Here is a 20,411-nt window from a genome sequence, read left to right as displayed (position 1 = left end):
ACTGTCTCTCCCCTGCTCGGCCTAACAAATTCTGCCTGGTGTCAGGTCCCATCCTGCCCCATTTCTTCCTGGTCACCTTCCCTGAGCATTCCGCCTGTCCCTCTAAACTCAGATAGTAGCCACATCATACACACAGGTGGCCCTCATCCTCCACAGCTTCACACTCCCCTGGGGACTTCATATGGATGTGCCTTTGGACCTACTTCTGCTCTCAGAAATTAACAGGTGGAATGGAGAACAGCCCCCACATCTCTGAAGGCATGTACTCACGGGGGATACTAATGTTCCAGTGGCTCCCCACTAGGCCCGGGAAATCAATGCCTACACCTAATAGGTGGTGACAGTCTGGGGCATTCACACCCTTCAGCAGGACACGGTGAGGGATGGGGCCCCAGCTCTGCGAATGGGCTGCCACTACCGTGGCCAGATCCCATCTGCCTCCTTAGGAGAGGCATGTGAACTCAAGAGAAAAGAATCAATCAGAATAGGATTTAACTGTAAATTCCCATCAACCTGAAGGATGTGAACTTATACTCGGAAACTCCTCTCCTCTCTCCTCTGACCAGGGATGGCCCAGGCTTCCCATCTTGCTGATGACAATAATCTTTCTAGGCCCAGAGGGACCTTACGGGTTAAAGTCAGACACACAGTACAGGTCAGGAAAGCATTACTCCTCTCAATCCCAAGATGGGCATATCTGGGGCTAATGGAGTCCACAGAATTCTAGTCCAGAGCCTCTGTGAACAGCAGAAGTATGGCTGGGAGGTGAAAGGCTGAGCGAGCCCAGAGCCGTCCTCTCCCCATCCTGGAGCCCTGGGCAGAGCTGCAGGTACCTCACAGCAGTTCACACTTCCTGACAGAGGCTCCACTTGACTCTAGGACTTTCGACACTCACCCCAAGCAGAGCCGGAAGCTGCCCCTGGGCCAGACTTACCTGCACACTTAAGAGAAAGTTGGTTAATAACTGCAGTTCATGTTGTGACTGCAGGTTGATGGTGGCCAGCACTGTGAATGAAAAAGAGAAAGAGAAACAAAGCATTGTTTTAAAAGCCAGGGAGACTTTCTGAACTAACGCAGACCTTTCCCAATTTACCAGCAAAATAAATTAATCTTGACATTGTTTCCCACCTCCAATTAGAGTTTAGTTGCTCTGATGTCAGGAGATTTATCTTGTTCCTCTCAGAAACTCCACCACTCAGCTCAGAGCTTACAGGGCAATCACTCACTAGGCATCTGTTCTTGATTAATGTAATTTTTACAAGCAGAGTGTACATTTCTGGTAATTATTCTTTCATAGGAGCCCAGAGTCTGATCTTTGTTTTGCACCTCAAGCATTTAGTGCAAAGTAATGATCTAAATGAAGACTTCCCTTTTATTTCTTAAATGAGGGCTAATTTTCTATTTCATTCCATAATGTGTCCATTTTTTAGTTTAAAATTATATTTTAAATGGCATCAGTGAAAAGTATGCCCAAGAAAAATGTGCTACATTTGGCCTATATGGTCATGGACCTTTTAGCCTACCCCAGCTGCAGAACTTGGCTCTGAGGCTCCTTGCCTGCCTGTTGTCTGCTTGGACAGTAGGCCTCATATGCACTGGGCTTGGCCTGAGCTCCCGAAGGTCTGGGAATGCATGACAGAGACCAACCAGCCCGCCAAGCTGGCCACCCTGACACTCTCCTGGTAGACATAAGCCACTGATTACCAGTGATTAAAAATAAACAATAGCTGAGGCTCTATGAGGTTAAATAACTTGCTTCAAGGTCACACAACTGGTGAGCAGCAGAGTAATGCTGCAACCCAGGCCCATCGGACACTGACCCATTGTCCTGTGATGTCACCATCCCCTAGCAAGCCACTGGATAAGACCCTACACATCCAGACACCTCCTCACCTAAAGGAGAAACCTTGAAGACAGGATGCCTGTCTGAAACTGAGCAGGTAGAAATCTCAGAAGTGAACAGGATTAGAATGGCTAAAAACATGGCATCTATTCCTAGCCTTCCTGACTCCTCACTAATATAAAAATAAAGGAATCCAAAGGTGGAAGTCCATAAAGAACAAGACCTAGAGAGTAGACAAAACAGAGAGGAAGTTTCAAGAAAATCTCAGGAGGCTGCAAAGGGCAGTGGGTCAGTAAACAGCCTAGAAGAGTGGAAGAAGCTTCAACCGACTCCCCACCCTCCAGCCCCAGTCCTTGTCTCACGTCCCAGGCACTGTGCAGCAGGGAACACACTTCCGTCCCCTGCCTCACACACTCCTCAAGCCTCTTCCCCACTGGTGCCCCACCCTGGAGGACCACATTCTCTAGGTAAGCTGAGTGTCTCCAGGCTGGGAGGGATCAGCGCAGCAGACTGTGAAGTAAGAGATCTGCAGCTGGTCAGTAAGGGCCATCTCAGCCAAAGGATTACTGCCCATTACTCCTGTCTGCTCCCAGGATATCTGCAGCAACAGACCAAAGGATTCGTCTCTGGAAACACTTAATAGAACTAAAGACAGTATCTCCAAACACCGACATTTGGGCTTCCCTCCTGGAAATAGCACACCCCAGCCCAATCACCCTACAGGTGAGCTCCTCCTACACCTGCCCCAGCCCCTCCTGGCACTCAGCTCCCAGCTGGCCGTTTAGTGCCTCCTCTCTAAACTGCTCAGTCCTCTTTAAACTGCTCATTCCAGAGCCAAACAATTGAGGAAATCCCCTCACATGAAGATTGAGCAGAACTGGTAAATCTTTAAAAAAAAAAAAAAAGTAAAATATCCTCAGAGCAAAGTAAGAAAGATAGTGTCCATTTAAAAAGTATGCCATGTGGGGCGCCTGGGTGGCTCAGTCGTTAAGCGTCTGCCTTCGGCTCAGGTCATGATCCCAGGGTCCTGGGATCGAGCCCCGCATCGGGCTCCCTGCTCCGCGGGAAGCCTGTTTCTCCCTCTCCCACTCCCTCTGCTTGTGTTCCCTCTCTCGCTGTGTCTCTCTGTCAAATAAATAAAATCTTTAAAAAATAAATAAATAAATAAAAAATAAAAAGTATGCCATGAGAAAAGAAATATATTCAAGAAAACAAGACCCAGGAAATATGAGGATTACAAGACAAATTGAGGATGTCACCCAGAAAGTGGAACTAATGGGCAGGGATACATCAAGAAGATAAGCAACTTAGAGAATAGATAGATAGTCCAACCTACAAATAACAGGAGTGACCAAAAGATCAGAAAAAAGGAAAGCATATAAAAAAAAAAAATCCACTGACTGGATGTTCCACTGTTTCAATTCAAATGATGCCCGAAAGTTCCACAAAAGGAAAAAAATCCCACACCAAAGAACATCATTGTGAAATACCAGAATACCGAGGACAAAGGGAAAATCCTGTAGTTTTCTAGAAATGGGAAGGAAAAAAAACAGGAAGAACATATAAAAGGATCAGGAACCAGAGTGTCCTTGTACCTCAGCAGTGAGGTGGGTGCTAGAAAATCTGGGCACAGCGCAGAGAAGGGGGATTGGGCAGGAGACCCAGAGTTCACCTCGGGTAAAGCCGGGTAGCCGGCTTCCATCAGGTCAGGGGCGGTGGGGTCTCAGGCCCATCGGACTTGACATAGAGTCTGATATGTGCAGGTATTTGAAACACACGTGACAGGAGTTTGGAAAACCTTTGGTAAAGCGTTTGTTTAAAAGAGAAGGGGGGCACACCTTAAACTAACGTAACGTGTGTCAACTATGTGCGTGTCAAGTCAAATTCAAACAAAAAATAACGATGAAAAGAGAAAGGGGAGAGAAAAGAGAATTGAAAGACAAGAAAAGGAAACGGGACAGTTACACTGAAAGTGAAAACCAAGCCCAGCGAAAGCGAGTCAGCTCAGCAGCAGCGCCCCGAATACCGCTCGTAGGGCAGGGCGGCGGGCAGGAGAGGCATCTCCACGCGCACAAGGCCGGCCCGTAAAGCCAGTCAGAATCACCGAGGAGCTACGGTGCCGCCGGGATGCCGCGGGCCAGTGTCACGTCTGGGGACCGGGAGGAGGCAGCAGCATTTCTGCGACCTTATGCTACACCTGTGGATGCCTTAACTCTAGTTACGCTTTTAGGTAATGGCGAAAAGTCCTTCCGACAGCAGGCAGAGCTCCGGAGGTAAGGGTTGCAGGGCACCGGCAGGGGCGGCGCGGGGGGCGGCGCGGAGGCGGGGGCAGAGAGGAGGGGGTAGGGAGGGGGGCACAGGGGACGACGGCGGGGGAGAGGGGCACGGCGGGGCGGGGCGGGGCATGGCGAGGGGCGGAGCGGGCCGTGGAGGAGGACCTGGAGTCCCGCGGCCGGCCTCGTCGACTCCCTCCGTGCGTCGGCGGCGTTGCTCAGCGCGGTGCTCACGCGCTAACCCTGTGCACCCGCCTCCAAAGGGTCTTGCCTGGGGGCACTGGCAAGTGATGGGCCGGCGGAGGCCGTGGAAGCAGCCACAAGAAGACAGTGCCATCGCGTGGAAGGAGCGGGAATCGCGGCTGGTCCCTGAGGAGCTCAGTGGGTCTGGGGAAAGGGCCTTCTCTTGCCCGTTCATCCAACGAGACACCCCCGAGTGCCCCCCGCAGGCCGGCGCTGGCCTAGGGCTGCGGAGATGAAAGGCCCTATCTGTTCAGTCTAGTAGAGGGGAGGGCGACGCAGAAGGAACGGGAAGCCCGGCGTGCTGCCGCAGAGGCAAGCGGGTGGTGGGAGCCCTTAGGAAGTATCTGGCAGCTGATAGGAGGCCCTTCAACGACCATCATCCTTGCGGAGCATGAACCGTGTCCAGGCACAGGGGCACCGCCAAGCAAGACGGAACCCAGGCCCTGGTGGATCTTACCGCCGCAGTCAAACAGGTGAATAAAACAAAGAAACTACCCAGAATGTTAGAAGGCAAAAATAAAGCAGGGCCCAAGGGCTGGGGGAGCTCCAGAAGGAGCTGCATTTCAAATGGGTGCTCAGAGGAAGCCTCACTTCGAGGTGACCTGGGAGAAAAGTGGGAGGAGAGGTCTCTGCAGGAAGGCTGGGGGTGTCCAGTATGTTCCAGAAACAGATAGGAGGCCAGGAGGAGGGGGGAACAGGATGGCAGGGGGAGGGGGGCCAGGAGACACCTAGCCAGGTCACAGAGGTCACAGGTCAAAGGAGGCCCTTCGAGGCCTTTCTCATAACTTGTGCTTCAGTGTGAGGAAGGCTGGGTGTACCTGGAGTTAAGGTGAGGCCTGAGGCAATCCAAATGACATTTGCAAATGCTGCTATGTTGAGAAAAAGTTGTGTCGGAGGCAGCAGTGAAGAAAGGAGATCAGTTCAGGGCCGCTGCAACAGCCCACATAAGAATGATGGTAATAGCGGACAGGGTAAAACTTACTTGGATCGGGATAAATTTGAAGATAAAGCTAAAGATAAAAAGGATTTGCTGTGTGTCCGGCATACACAAGGAGAGGCCTGAAAGTGCCTACAAAGTTTAGGTCTGGGCAACTGGGGGAAATGGAGTTGCAATTTACTGAGAAAAAGAAGACGGAAGGTGGGACAGGCTCTAGGAGGGAAACAGACAAGTTCAGTTCCCCGCGGCTTCCACTGAGATCAGCAGCCTTCCCGGGGTGCTGTGCCCAGTAGGCAGATGCACACGTGAGGCAGGAGTTCAGGAAGGTCGCTCATGGAGACGTGCACCTCACACTCATCAACACACAGGTCAGACCTAAAGGCACCTGGATGACATCACCAGGGTGGTGAGTGTGTGGAGAGGAACATTCATTCCAAGCAGTGAGAAGTAAAGAATTTAAACATCAGAACTCAGGAACAGAGAAGTGACCAGCAGGAGATACCAAGTAGGAGCAGCCTGTGAGGTCAGAGAAAAAACAGGAAATTGGGTCTCAGACACCAAGGGACGAAAGAGATTGATGGTTGCTGACAAAATCTGAGAGGTCAGAGGCGACAAGGACGAGCATTTAAATTTGTAGCACGGAGGTCACTGGCAACCCTGAAAAGAGCAGTGACAGTGGAATGGTGAGGGTGGTAACGTGACCCCGATGGTTTGAGAGAGATGGAGAGGAAATGGACTGGGGCGGCCATTGAGCATGGACATGGGGAGATTTCTTGAAGGGGAGCAGAGAAACACAGCAGCCTCTAGATAGGGAAATGAATCAAGAGATTTGTTTTACAAGCAAGAAATAACAACATGTTTACATGCCGATGGGAATGACCCATTAGAGAAAATCTGATGACCCAGGGCAGAAGCAGGAGTTGCTGGAGCAATGCCCTTGAGTAGCTGAGGGACAAGGGGCTTGGTGCGCAAGGGTGAAGCTGGCCAGAGCCTCTACAGTAACAGGAAGAGACGCAGAGTAAGGGAAACAGATGGCGCTGATGGAGGGCCGCCACGGTGATCTTCTGTTCACTTGCTGCCCAGCCAGCTGCCATCACCACAGGGGCTACATACCCCCTGGGTGGTGGTCACCCATCTCCATGATTTTGGCAGCGTTTGAGTAAGCCACCCTCCCAGGACAGCCCATAACGCTTCATCTGCTCTGCCCTCTCTGCAGACATTCAGAGAACTTCCGTCTAGGATGACCAACTCACCATTCCTGTCCTGCAGTCTGCAGAGCACTATTAGTGTCCTGAGTGAGTGCTCAGCCCAAGTGGGAGACCAGAGATCCGTCTGCCACAGATCCTCCAACCCTCTGAGGCCCAGAGCTTCGGGCCCAATGCCATGCAAATAGGAGAAGCCCAGACATCAGGGAAACTCCACTTGCGACCCAGGCCATTTGGGGAAGCATGCAGAGTGAGGCCAGGGTGCTGTCTCCCCCCCCCACCCCACCCCGCCCCCGCACAGCATCCAGGCAGGCACCTCCATCCATGACTCCCTTTTGCAGGCCGTCCTTGTTGTCTGAAGTCAAGAGCAATTCCACAATACCTCGGTCCTCCAAGGCCTATGGGGGAAAAGAAAACAAGTCAATCTGTCGTTCCTCAGAGCTGGGAAGGTGGCAGCTAGAAGAGAAAGAGGGCAAGATTCAAAATAAAGCATTTACTTCCCCGCAAAAAGTGAACAGAAACCTATCCTGTCTGTGCCCAACGTGGTCAACAAAGCTCCTATCGGCTGAAGTCCAGCTGTGGCAGGGGTAGGGCTGTCAGGCTCTGGCATCCCTTGGCTGCCTCAGATGTGGTGAGGTGCCAGATCTGGCTAGTGCGTGCGCTCTTCTTAGACAGCCCCACTCAGGCCGGCTTGCAGGGTCTCCACAAGCAGGCCAGGCCCTCCTGACCCTCCAGCTCCCCCTGCACCAGAAGCAAGCTGCCCATCCTTCCCCCACACTAGGCCAGGGAGGGCTCTGTCCAACACAGTCACATGCCCATGACACACTGCACGTGCCCAGTAGAACAGGAAGAGCTCCTTGAAAGTTGTCAAATGAAGAAGTGGAAGGAGCACACGCTGTGCTAAGAGGCAATAACCATTTTACTACTCAGAATAACTGCTACCATTTATGAACCACTTACAATCATGCTAGGCCTTCTGCTAAACACTATACATAGACTGTCCTATTCACTCTTCACAATAACTGTACAGAGGAAGAGTCTCAGAGAGGTTGGATAAAGGGTTAAGGGATACAAAGCAAATTAGATAGTATGGACCTGAATCAAGAGTCTGTCCACCTTGGAAAGTCTGCTCTGGGGCTGTGGGCTCTAAAGGATCAGAAACCCCGGCAAGGGGGACTCTCCTCTAATTTTCCCTGCAGATATTTTGACAAGACTGCTTATTTCAACCAAATTCTTTGGGAAATAGGTGAGACAGAGAGAGAATCCAGTGGGTACATAATGTTCATGTCTAAAGCCTGATGCCAGTAAGGAAAGAGCAGAGGGGGCCCTAATTCTCAGAGACAACAGAAGCTGCAGAAGTTCAATCCATTAAGCAAGGTGAGATGTTTATTAAAAGCCCTGGACCCAGCACCTCGCAACTCTCTAGCCAGTCACTCGCCGATACGTAACAGGCTTTGCCTCAGTTCCTACCTTATGCAAATAACATCGTGGGGGTTGGGAGGGTATAAGCTTCTTTTACAGCTGTACTATTACACTTGACTTTTTACAGGCATTAATTTATTGACTGCACACTGGAAGGGGTAATTACTATTTCCTGAGCACCAGCGATCTGCCAAGCAGAGTTAGGGGTCTTGTGTCTATAATCTCACTTCATTCCCAGAGCAGCCTTAGAGAAAGGCATTCCTGTCTCCATTAAGCACATGATGAAGCTAAGGCTCAAAAAGGTGAGGTGATTTACCCAAGGTCATCCTGTGCTGATGATGTCCATATGTCTGCAACACCCAGGACAAGCTGCAAGACAGCTTAAGAGGGGATCCTCCCAAGAGGTCAGGATGACAGCGGGTGGGTGCTGCAGCTTCCCTTTGTCCATCTGTCTCACATATGGATACCTTTCCCAGACACAAAGGAAGTGTTGACTGAGCTGGAGAAGCCCCTTGAAGGGGTTGCCCTCTCCTCCCCACCCATTAGCAGAACTCTCCTTCTCTACAGCTCAGGACTCAGTAAACACCTGCTGGAGAAGCCCTAGCATTTGAGAGACAGTCCAAGGGAAGGAGTTATAGTGGGAGAAGCTCTCCTATCATGAGCCCTGGATGGGATCTTTCTAGCTAATTCAAAGGCAAAGATGGAGCTGGAGGTATGGTCTAAACAGGCTGCAGTTGGGCTTGACTATCAGGATGCCTGGGAATGCCTCTTCCTAGATAAAGGCTTATTCCCTACACAGGGCTTTCTGCAGGTGATAAGAAGGGGGCAAGAGTAGATAAGAACCTATAAGCTAGAGTGCTTGAACTTGGTCTGCCTGTGTGCAGGGAATGAGGTAATTTCCAGATGGAAAATGAATCTGCCTATGACAGCAGAAGAGATGCTGACATCAAGGGCCAAAGCTAAAGCAGCTTTAATTAGGTGGATTCCCTGAGGCCACTTAACATTTCCTCAACCCACACCATGGCCCGTCCTTCTAAGTACCCTAAAACCACTGCCAATAATCTATCAAAGTGTTATTTATTCACTACTTACTACATGCCTAGAACAGTCCTGAGCCAAGTGATCTCACACACATGCACAATTCAGAGAGGCAAATTCTCTCACTAGTCCCACTTCAAAGAAGAGAAAATGGAGGTTTAGAAAAATTAAGGCATTTGCTCAAGGACTTAGCTACAAAAGGATAGAAACCAGATCTAAAAAAACAGGCCTGTTTTTTTAAGTATCATCTAGCCCTGCCATATACTGGTCTGCCATACATTCAATCAGTGGTTCTCAAACTAACCTACACATTGGAATCAGATGTCTGAGGACCACCCCAGCGATTCTTATTTGATTGGTATGGTATATGGCCTGGGCATAGGGATTTTTAAAGTGTATGTTCAGATGAAGCTGGGAACCCTTGCTTTAGATGCTAGAATGAGAGCAGCCTCTACAGAGAGACTTCACTAATCATCACACTCAATGAAGCCCATCCCTTTATTCTCAGCCATTGCAATTCCATGTATGTACTGCAATCCCCAATTAGACTCAATCTATAGAGGGTAAATAAGTGATGACCCCACTGAAATAAAAGTATGGTGAAAGGATTCACTAATTAATAAATGATGCTAGGAAATGTGGTATTAATATGAGAAAAGAATTAGGCCAACATGTCACATCATAGCCCATACTACATTTCAGAGGAAGGAATATGAAGAAATAAACCAAGCTGACTCTTACTTTCTTGATGTAAGGCATATAGGCAGGGTCTCTGTTATAGGAACCATATTCATTCTCCACCTGCACAGCAATGATGGGGCCTCCGTGCTTGTACTGGGGAAAGAGACAAACAAAAGCTGAGTTTGTAGTGGAAACTGTACTAATTTCACCACATTTATCACCAATTACCAGCAAAATATTCCATTTGAAAGCAAAAGTCTCAAAAGATTTGGTTATATAATTGAGAATGATGTCAGTAAGACAGAGTAGGTAGGGAGCTCCAGGTCCTTGCTCTCTTATGGAAACATCAAATAAACAGTTACAAACTGACTAAAATAACTTATAAGAGCTCTGGAAACCAGTTAAATGTTTAAGCAAATCAAGGAAAACACATGTTTAAAATGGTAAGAAATCAGGCGCCTGGGTGGCTCAGTTGGTTAAGTGACTGCCTTCAGCTCAGGTCATGATCCTGGAGTCCTGGGATCGAGTCCCACATCGGGCTCCCTGCTCAGCAGGGAGTCTGCTTCTCCCTCTGACCCTCCTCCCTCTCATGCTCTCTGTCTCTCATTCTCTCTCTCGCAAATAAATAAAATCTTAAAAAAAATTTAAAAAAATAAAATAAAAAAATGATAAGAAATCTCATGGTGTCTTTGCTCACTCTCGCCCTACCCCCTCTCCGGCATAGCATGGCATAGTCAGAAAAAAGCAACCCAATTCCCAGTTCCCTCCCTCAAGACAGAAGGAGCAAAATGGAACTTGTTTGCAATATTCTGGGCTGTCTGTAGGCTGCCCAGTAGACTAGTTTCAGTCTCATCTTACTTGGAACTCAGACAGGAAATGGCATAGCTTGGACCTCAGGTTGGAAGCTACATAAGGCAATTAAGATCACAGCATGTGAAAATTTCAGGGGGTCTACAGACCCATGTATGCCAGGGTGCAAGGGATTATAGGCAGAGGAATATGATAGAACATCTAAGGCCACAAAAAGAAGCTGGCGTGAGACTCTTTCGGAAATTAAGACATGTAAAACCAGCCAGGGAAAGTGGGAGGAAAAAAAAGGTGGTGCACACACAGGACAGACTAGATGTGTGCCCAGAAAACATCTGAGAAGATCTAAAGCCATCACCCCATGCTGATCTTAATGCTTAGGTGCCCACCAAATAATGAAGGTGTTCCCCACCAGTCTGCAAAGACTGAGAGAGGTGACTGTTGTTTCAAATGCCCAATTTTCTTTTTCTTTTTTTTTAAAGATTTTATTTATTTATTTGAGAGAGAATGAGATAGAGAGAGAGCATGAGAGGGGGGAGGGTCAGAGGGAGAAGCAGACTCCCTGCTGAGCAAGGAGCCCGATGCGGGACTCGATCCTGGGACTCCAGGATCATGACCTGAGCCGAAGGCAGTCGCTTAACCAACTGAGCCACCCAGGCGCCCATCAAATGCCCAATATTCAACAACAACAACAACAAACACAAGGCAAAGAAACAGGGTAACACAGCTCATTCAAAAGGATAAACTAAATCTCTAGAAAAAGTCTCTAAAGAACACATGCTGGATTTACTAGACAAAGATTTTAAAACAACTGCCATATATATGCTCAAAGAGCTAAAGAAAACATGGACAAAGAAACCAGGAAGAGGCTATATCAGCAAAGTGAAAATATCAATAAAGAGAAAGTATAAAAAAACTAAACAGGATTTCTGGAGCTGAAAAATATAATATCTGAATAGAAAAATTCACCATAGAAGATCAACAGCAGATTCAAACAGAAAGAAGAAAGAATGGGATAACTTGAAGACAAGTCATTTTAATTATTCAGTCTGTAGAGCAAAAAGAGACCGAGAACGGGGAAAAGTGAATAGAACCTGAGGGACATACACAACATCAGTAAGCAGACAAATACACTCATTGCAGAAATCCCAAAAAGAAGAAAGAAAAGGGGCAGAGAGATTATTTGAAGAATTAATTGGCTGGAAACCTCTCAAATTTGAGGAGACATGGATATACAAATCCAAGAATCTTCAGTGAACTCCAAGTAGCATTAACCAAGAGCCTAAACCAAGACACATTACAATCAAACTGTCAGAGCCAAAGACAAAAAGAGATTCTTGACAGGAGCAAGAGAAAAGCAACTTGACATGTATGAATGATCCCCAATAAGACCATCAGTGGCTATCTCACCATGAATTTGCAGGGCAGTGACAGAAGGATGATACATTCAAAGTGCTGAAGGAAAAAAAAAAAAACAAAAAACGAACTATCAACCAAAAATTCTACATCCAGCATAACTGTCCTTCAAAAAATGAGGGAGAAATTAAGACATTCTCAGACAAATAAAAGTTGAGGGAGTTTGATACCACTAGACTTGACTTATGAGAAATACTATATGGAGTCCCTCAAGTTAAAATGAAAAGATGCTAGACAGTGACTTGAAACCATAGGAAAATACAAAGTTCTCCAGTAAAGGTAAATGTCAAAAAGAATGAAATCTTGCCATTCTCAACAATGTGGATATAACTAGAGGGTATTATGCTGAGCAAAATAAGTCAGTCAGAGAAAGACAAATACCATATGATTCACTGATATGTGGTATTTAAGAAACAAAACAAATGAACATAGGGAAAGGGAAGGAAAAATAAAATAAGATGAAAATTGAGAGAGAAGCAAACCATAAGAGATGCTGTACTCTAGGAAACAAAGTGAGAGTTGCTGGAGGGGAGGTGGGTGGGGGTAAGGGGTAATTGGGTGATGGGCATTAAGGAGGACACTTGATGTAATGAGCACTGGGTATTATATGCAAGTGATGAATCATTAAATACTACCTCTTGAAACTAATTTTAAAAAAAAAGAAAATTGTAGGGGTGCCTGGGTGGCTCAGATGGTTGAGTGTCTGCCTTCGGCTCAGGTCGTGATCCCAGAGTCCTGGGATCGAGCCCCATGTAGGCTCCCTGCTCAGTGGGGAGCCTGCTTCTCCCTCTCCCTCTGCCATTCCCTCCACTTGTGTTCTCTGGCTCTATTTCTCTGTCAAATAAATAAGTAAAATCTTTTTTAAAAATATAAAAACCAGTATTATTCTAATTTTAATTTATAAATCTACTTCTTTTTTACAGGACTCAAAAGACAAATGCATGAAAATAATTACTAATCTATATTAATGAGGACACAACATATAAAGATTTGACTTGTGACATCAATAACATACAGAGAGGTGGAGCTATAAAGGAGTAGTTTTTGTGTGTGATTGAAGTTTAGTTGGCACCAATATAAAATAGAATGTCATAACTTTAGGACAGTATTTGTAATCTCCATGGTAACCACAATGAAAATATTTATAGAATATACACACAAAAAAATGAAAAGGGAATTAAAACTTGTCACTATAAAAAATCAACTAAATACAAAGGAAAATAGTAACGGAGGAAATATGGGAGAAAAAAGCTACAAAACATAGAGAAAATAACAAAATGACCAAAGTAAATGTTTCCCCATCAGTAATTCCTTTAAATGTAAATGGATTAAACTCCCCAATGAAAAGACCTAGATTTAGAATTGAACAACACTATAGATCAAATGAACCTAACAAATATATAGAGAACAGTCCATCCAATAACACAATACACATTTTTCTCAAATGTATACACATGGGATATTCTCCAGGACAGATCATATGTTAAGCCACAACACAAATTTTAATAATTTTAAAGACGGAAATCATACAATGTATCTTTTCCAATCACAATAGAATGAAACTAGAAACCAACAGCAGAAAGAACACTGAAAAATTCACATTTCAAATTCCAGAAATATGTGAAAATTAACACACTCTTAAAAACAACTAATGATTAAAAGAAGAAATAACAGGGAAATCAGGAAATATCTTGAGACAAATGAAAATAAAAATTCAACATAAACTTATGGGATGCAGCAAAAGCAATGCTAAGAGGGAAATTTATAGCTGTAAACACATTAAAAAGGAAGAAAGGTCTTAAGTCAACACCTAACTTTTCACCTTAGGGAACTAGAAAAAAGAAACAAACTAAACTGAAGGGTAGAAGGAAGGAAATATTAAAGATTAGAATGGAAATAAAAAGAGATAATAAAAAAATAGAGAAAAAGCAACAAAACCAAGAGTTAGTTCTTTGGAAAGATTAACAAAATTGACAAACCTTTAGTAAGATTAATTAGCATAGCAGCATTATTCACAACAGGCAGAAGCAACCTAGGTGTCCTTGATGAATGAATGGATGAACAAAATATGATACATACAAAGGATTATTATTCAGTCTTAGAAAGGAAGGAAATTCTGACACCTGCTACACGTGCTACAATGCGGATGAACCTTGAAGACATGCTAAGTGAAAGAAGCCAGTCATAACAGGACAAATACTGTATGATTCCACTTATATGAAGTACCTAAAATGGTCTATTTCATAGCAACAGAAAGTAAAATGGTGGTGGCCAGAGATTATGGAGAGGGGAGATAGGAAGTTAATGTTTAATAGATATAGAGTTTCAGTTTGGGAAGACGAAAAAGTTCAGGAAATGGATGGTAGTAATGTTTGCACAATGATGTGAATGGATGTAAGGCCAGTGAAATCTACACTTAAAAATGGTAAGAGTAGTAAATTTTATGTTATGTATATTTTGCCACAACGAAAAACAAAATAATTATGTTATACCCAGATTTTTTTTTAAATATTTAAGAATGCTTCTGAGCCATATTCCTGGCATGACCATCCCTACAACCCCACCTCTACCTCCAGCACCCAATCTACTACAACCTGCTGGATCATCTCAGTAATCCCAGCTTCCTTACAAAAATCTAGGCTAATAATTTCCTGGCTTCTTACTTCTTTCATGATTAGGGCTTCTAGGCTTAAGAAATAAAAATACAAGATAGCCAGTTAAACTTGAATTTACCAGGTGGAGGAGCAAGATGGTGGAGGAGTAGGAGACCTAAATTTCGTCTGGTCCCAGGAATTCAGCTAGATAGGGATCAAACCATTCTGAACACCTACGAATTCAACAAGAGATCGAAGAAAAGAATAGCAACAACTCTCTGAACAGAAAAGCGACCACTTTCTGGAAGGTGTCTTCTGATTTGTTTAGTGTATATTTTCTGGGGACATTGTTACCCTGTTAGCATTTTGTTCTCTCATTCATCTATTCTCCTCTGGACAAAATGAAAAGATGGAAAAAATCACCTCAACAAAAAGAACAAGAGGCAGTACCAACTGCCAGGGACCTAATCAATACGGACATTAGTAAGATGTCAGAACTAGAGTTCAGAATGATGGTTTTAAAGATACTAGCTGGGCTTGAAAAAAGCATGGAAGTTATTAGAGAAACCCTTTCTGGAGAAATAAAAGAACTAAATCTAACCAAGTCAAAATCAAAAAGGCTATTAATGAGGTGCAATAAAAAATGGAGGCTCTAATTGCTATGATAAATGAGGCAGAAGAGAGAATTCGTGATATACAAGACCAAATGATGGAAAATAAAGAATCTGAGAAAAAAAGAGATAAACAACTACTGGATCATGAGGGCAGAATTTGAGAGATAAGTGATACCATAAGATGAAACAATATTAGAATAATTGGGATCCCAGAAGAAGAAGAAAAAGAGAGAGGGGCAGAAGGTATAATGGAGCAAATTATAGCAGAGAACTTCCCTAATTTGGGGAGGGAAACAGGCATCAAAATCCAGGAGGCACAGAGAACCCCTCTCAAAATCAATAAAAATAGGTCAACACCCCGACATCTAATAGTAAAATTTAGGAGTCTCAGAGACAAAGAGAAAATCCTGAAAGCAGCTCGGGACAAGAGATCTGTAACCTACAATGGTAGAAACATTAGACTGGCAACAGACCTATCCACAGAGACCTGGCAGGCCAAAAAGGACTGGCATGATATAATCAGAGCACTGAATGAGAAAAATATGCAGCCAAGAATACTATATCCAGCTAGGCTGTCATTGAAAATGGAAGGAGAGATAAAAAGCTTCCAGGACAAACAAAAACTAAAGGAACTTGCAAACACGAAACCAGCCCTACAAGAAATATTGAAAGGGGTACTCTAAGCAAAGAGAGAGCCTAAAAGCAACATAAACCAGAAAGGAACACAGACAATATACAGTAACAGTCACCTTACAGGCAATACAATGGCACTAAATTCATATCTTTCAATAGTTACCCTGAATGTAAATGGGCTAAATGTCCCAATCAAAAGACACAGGCTATCAGATTGGATTAAAAAACAAGACCCATCAATATGCTGTCTGCAAGAGACTCATTTTAGACCCAAAGAAACCCCCAGATTGAAAGTGAGGGGGTGGAAAACCATTTACCATGCTAATGGACACCAAAAGAAAGCTGGGGTGGCAATCCTTATATCAGACAAATTAGATTTTAAACCAAAGACTGTAATAAGAGATGAGGAAGGACACTATATCCTACTTAAAGGGTCTATCCAACGAGAAGGTCTAACAATCGTAAATATCTATGTCCCTAACATGGGAGCAGCCAATCATATAAGCCAATTAATAACAAAAGCAAAGAAACACATCGACAGCAATACAATAATATTGGGGGACTTTAACACACCCCTCACTGAAATGGACAGATCATCTAAGCAAATGATCAACAAGGAAATAAAGACCTTAAATGACACACTGGACCAAATAGACTTCACAGATATACTCAGAACATTCCATCCCAAAGCAACAGAATACACATTTTTCTCTTGTGCCCATGGAACATTCTCCAGAATAGATCACATCCTAGGTCACAAATCAGGTCTCAACAGGTACCAAAAGACTGGGATCATTCCCTGCATATTTTCAGACCACAGTGCTTTGAAACTAGAACTCAATCACAAGAGGAAAGTCAGAAAGAACTCAAATAAATGGAAGCTAAAGAGCATCCTACTAAAGAATGAATGGGCCAACCAGGAAATTAAAGAAGAATTAAAAAATTCATGGGAACAAATGAAAATGAAAACACAACTGTTCAAAATCTTTGGGATGCAGCAAAGGCAGTCCTAAGAGAAAAGTATATAGCAATACAAACCTTTCTCAAGAAACAAGAAAGGTCTCAAATACACAACCTAACCCTACACGTAAAGGAGCTGGAGAAAGAACAGCAAATAAAGCCTAAATCCAGCAGGAGAAGAGAAATAATAAAGATCAGAGCAGAAATCAATGAAATAGAAACCAAAAGAACAGTGGAACAGATCAATGAAACTAGGAGCTGGTTCTTTGAAAGAATTAACAGGATTGATAAACCCCTGGCCAGACTTATCAAAAAGAAAAGAGAAATGACCCAAATAAATAAAATCACAAATGAAAGAGGAGAGATCACAACAAACACCAAAGAAATACAAACAATTAGAAGAACATATTATGAGCAACTCTATGCCAGCAAATTAGATAACCTGGAAGAGATGGATGCATTCCTAGAGATGTATCAACTACCAAAACTGAACCAGGAAGAAATAGAAAACCTAAACAGACCTATAACCACTAAGGAAATTGAAGCAGTCACCAAAAATCTCCCAACAAACAAAAGCCCAGGGCCAGATGGCTTCCCAGGGGAATTCTACCAAACATTTAAAGAAGAATTTATACCTATTCTTCTGAAACTCTTCGACAAAATAGAAATGGAAGGAAAACTTCCAAGCTCGTTTTATGAGGCCACCATTAGCTTGATCCCAAAACCAGACAAAGACCCCATCAAAAAGGAGAATGACAGACCAATATCCTTGATGAACACGGATGCAAAAATTCTTACCAAAATACTAGCCAATAGGATCCAACAGTCCATTAAAAGGATTATTCACCACGACCAAGTGGGATTTATCCCTGGGCTGCAAGTTTGGTTCAACATCCGCAAATCAATCAGTATGATACAATACATTAATAAAAGAAAGAACAAGAACCATATGATCCTCTCAATAGATGCAGAAAAAGCATTTGACAAAGTACAGCATCCTTTCTTGATCAAAACTTTTCAGAGTATAGGGATAGAGGGTACATACCTCAATATTATAAAAGTCATCTATGAAAAACCCACAGCGAATATCATTCTCAATGGGGAAAAACTGAAAGCTTTCCCCCTAAGGTCAGGAACGCGGCAGGGATGTCCACTATCACCACTGCTATTCAACACAGCATTAGAAGTCTTAGCCACAGCAATCCGACAACAAAAAGAAATAAAAGGCATCCAAATCGGCAAGGAAGAAGTCAAACTCTCACTCTTTGCAGATGATATGATACTTTATGTGGAAAACCCAAAGCACTCCACCCCAAAACTGCTAGAACTCATACAGGAATTCAGTCAAGTGGCAGGATATAAAATCAATGCACAGAAGTCAGTGGCATTCCTATACACCAACAACAAGACAGAAGAAAGTGAAATTAGGGAGTCGATCCCATTTACAATTGCACCCAAAATTATAAGATACCTAGCAATAAATCTAACCAAAGAGGCAAAGAATCTGTACTCAGAAAACTATAAAATACTCACGAAAGAAATTGAGGAAGACACAAAGAAATGGAAAAACATTCCATGCTCATGGATTGGAAGAACAAATATTGTGAAGATGTCTATGCCACCTAGAGCAATCTACACATTCAATGCAATCCCTATCAAAATACCATCCACTTTTTTCAAAGAAATGGAACAAATAATCCTAAAATTTGTATGGAACCAGAGAAGACCCCAAATAGCCAGAGGAATGTTGAAAAAGAAAAGCAAAGCTGGTGGCATCACAATTCCAGACTTCAAGCTCTATTACAAAGCTGTCATCATCAAGACAGTATGGGACTGGCACAAAAACAGACACATAGATCAACAGAACAGAATAGAAAGCCCAGAAATGGACCCTCAACTCTATGGTCAACTAATCTTCGACAAAGCTGGAAAGAATGTCCAATGGAAAAAAGACAGTCTCTTCAACAAATGGTGTTGGGAAAATTGGACAGCCACATGCAGAAGAATGAAACTGGACCATTTCCTTACACCACACACAAAAATAGACTCAAAGTTGTTGAAAGACCTCAATGTGAGACAGGAGTCCATCAAAATCCTAAAGGAGAACACAGGCAGCAACCTCTTCGACCTCAGCTGCAGCAACTTCTTCCTAGAAACATCACCAAAGGCAAGGGAAGGGCAAAAATGACCTATTGGGACTTCAGCAAGACTAAAAGCTTTGGCACAGCAAAGGAAACAGTCAACAAAACCAAAAGACAACCGACAGAATGGGAGAAGATATTTGCAAATGACATATCAGATAAAGGGCTAGTATCCAAAATCTCTAAAGAACTTCTTAAACTCAACACGCAAAGAACAAATGATCCAATCAAGAAATGGGCAGAAAACAAGAACAGACATTTTTCCAAAGAAGACATCCAAATGGCCAACAGACACATGAAAAAGTGTTCAACATCACTTGGCATCAGGGAAATCCAAATCAAAACCTCAATGAGACACCACCTCACACCAGTCAGAATGGCTAAAATTAACAAGTCAGGAAATGACAGCTGTTGCGCGGATATGGAGAAAGAGGAACCCTCCTACACTGTTGGTGGGAATGCAAGCTGGTGCAGCCACTCTGGAAAACAGTATGGAGGTTCCTCAAAAAGTTGAAAATAGAGCTACCATATGATCCAGCAATTGCACTACTGGGTATTTACCCCAAAGATACAAATGTACGGATCCGAAGGGGTATGTTCACCCCAATGTTTATCGCAGCAATGTCCACAATAGCCAAACTGTGGAAAGAGCCAAGATGTCCATCGGCAGATGACTGGATAAAGAAGAGGTGGTATATATATACAATGGAATATTATGCAGCCATCAAAAGGAATGAAATCTTGCCATTTGCAACGACGTGGATGGAACCGGAGGGTATTATGCTGAGTGAAATAAGTCAATCAGAGAAAGACATGTATCATATGACCTCACTGATATGAGGTATTCTTAATCTCAGGAAACAAACTGAGGGTTGCTGGAGTGGTGGGGGGTGGGAGGGATGGGGTGGCTGGGTGATAGACATTGGGGAGGGTATGTGCTATGGTGAGTGCTGTGAATTGTGTAAGACTGTTGAATCACAGACCTGTGCCTCTGAAACAAAGTATATATTGTATGTTTTAAAAAAAAAAGAAGAAGAAGATAGCAGGAAGGGAAGAATGAAGGGGGGAAATTGGAGGGGGAAACGAACCATAAGAGACTATGGACTCTCAGAAACAAACTGAGGGTTCTAGAGGGGAGGGTGGTGGGGGGATGGGTTAGCCTGGTGATGGGTATTAAAGAGGGCACGTACTGCATGGAGCACTGCGTGTTATACTCAAACAATGAATCATGGAACACTATATCAAAAACAAATGATGTAATGTATGGTGATTAACATAACATAATAATAAAAAAAAATCTGGGGGCGCCTGGGTGGCTCAGTTGGTTAAGCGACTGCCTTCGGCTCAGGTCATGATCCTGGAGTCCCAGGATCAAGTCCCGCATCGGGCTCCCTGCTCAGCAGGGAGTCTGCTTCTCCCTCTGACCCTCCCCCTCTCATGCTGTCTCTCTATCTCATTCTCTCTCTCAAATAAATAAATAAAATCTTTAAAAAAAATCTGAAAAAACCTTGAATTTACAATGAATAAATTTTTATATAAATTATGAATATTTTTAATGTAGGTATGTTCCATGCAATATTTAAGACATATTTATACTAAAAAAC

The 20,411-nt window shown here is 43.8% G+C and overlaps 1 protein-coding gene across 1 annotated transcript in view; it reads right to left on the bottom strand.

Annotated features, from left to right (window-relative positions):
• Positions 1-20,411, bottom strand: part of LOC118013517 (beta-galactosidase-1-like protein 2) — a 53,809-nt gene that overhangs the window by 14,867 nt on the left and 18,531 nt on the right. Inside the window, exons 6-8 of the mRNA XM_035009451.1 lie at positions 9,703-9,795; positions 6,818-6,899; positions 935-1,005 (exon numbers count right to left, since the gene is read on the bottom strand). Of these exons, the coding sequence (XP_034865342.1) occupies positions 935-1,005; positions 6,818-6,899; positions 9,703-9,795 (246 nt within the window). The remainder of the gene's footprint in view (positions 1-934; positions 1,006-6,817; positions 6,900-9,702; positions 9,796-20,411) is intronic.

This window comes from Mirounga leonina, unplaced genomic scaffold (assembly GCF_011800145.1).
Source record: "Mirounga leonina isolate KUSES-001 unplaced genomic scaffold, KU_Mleo_1.0 Mir_153, whole genome shotgun sequence".
Taxonomy (NCBI): Eukaryota; Metazoa; Chordata; class Mammalia; order Carnivora; family Phocidae; genus Mirounga; species Mirounga leonina.
Note: the sequence above shows the minus strand (reverse complement) of the source record. Positions and strands in the feature narration are given on the sequence as shown.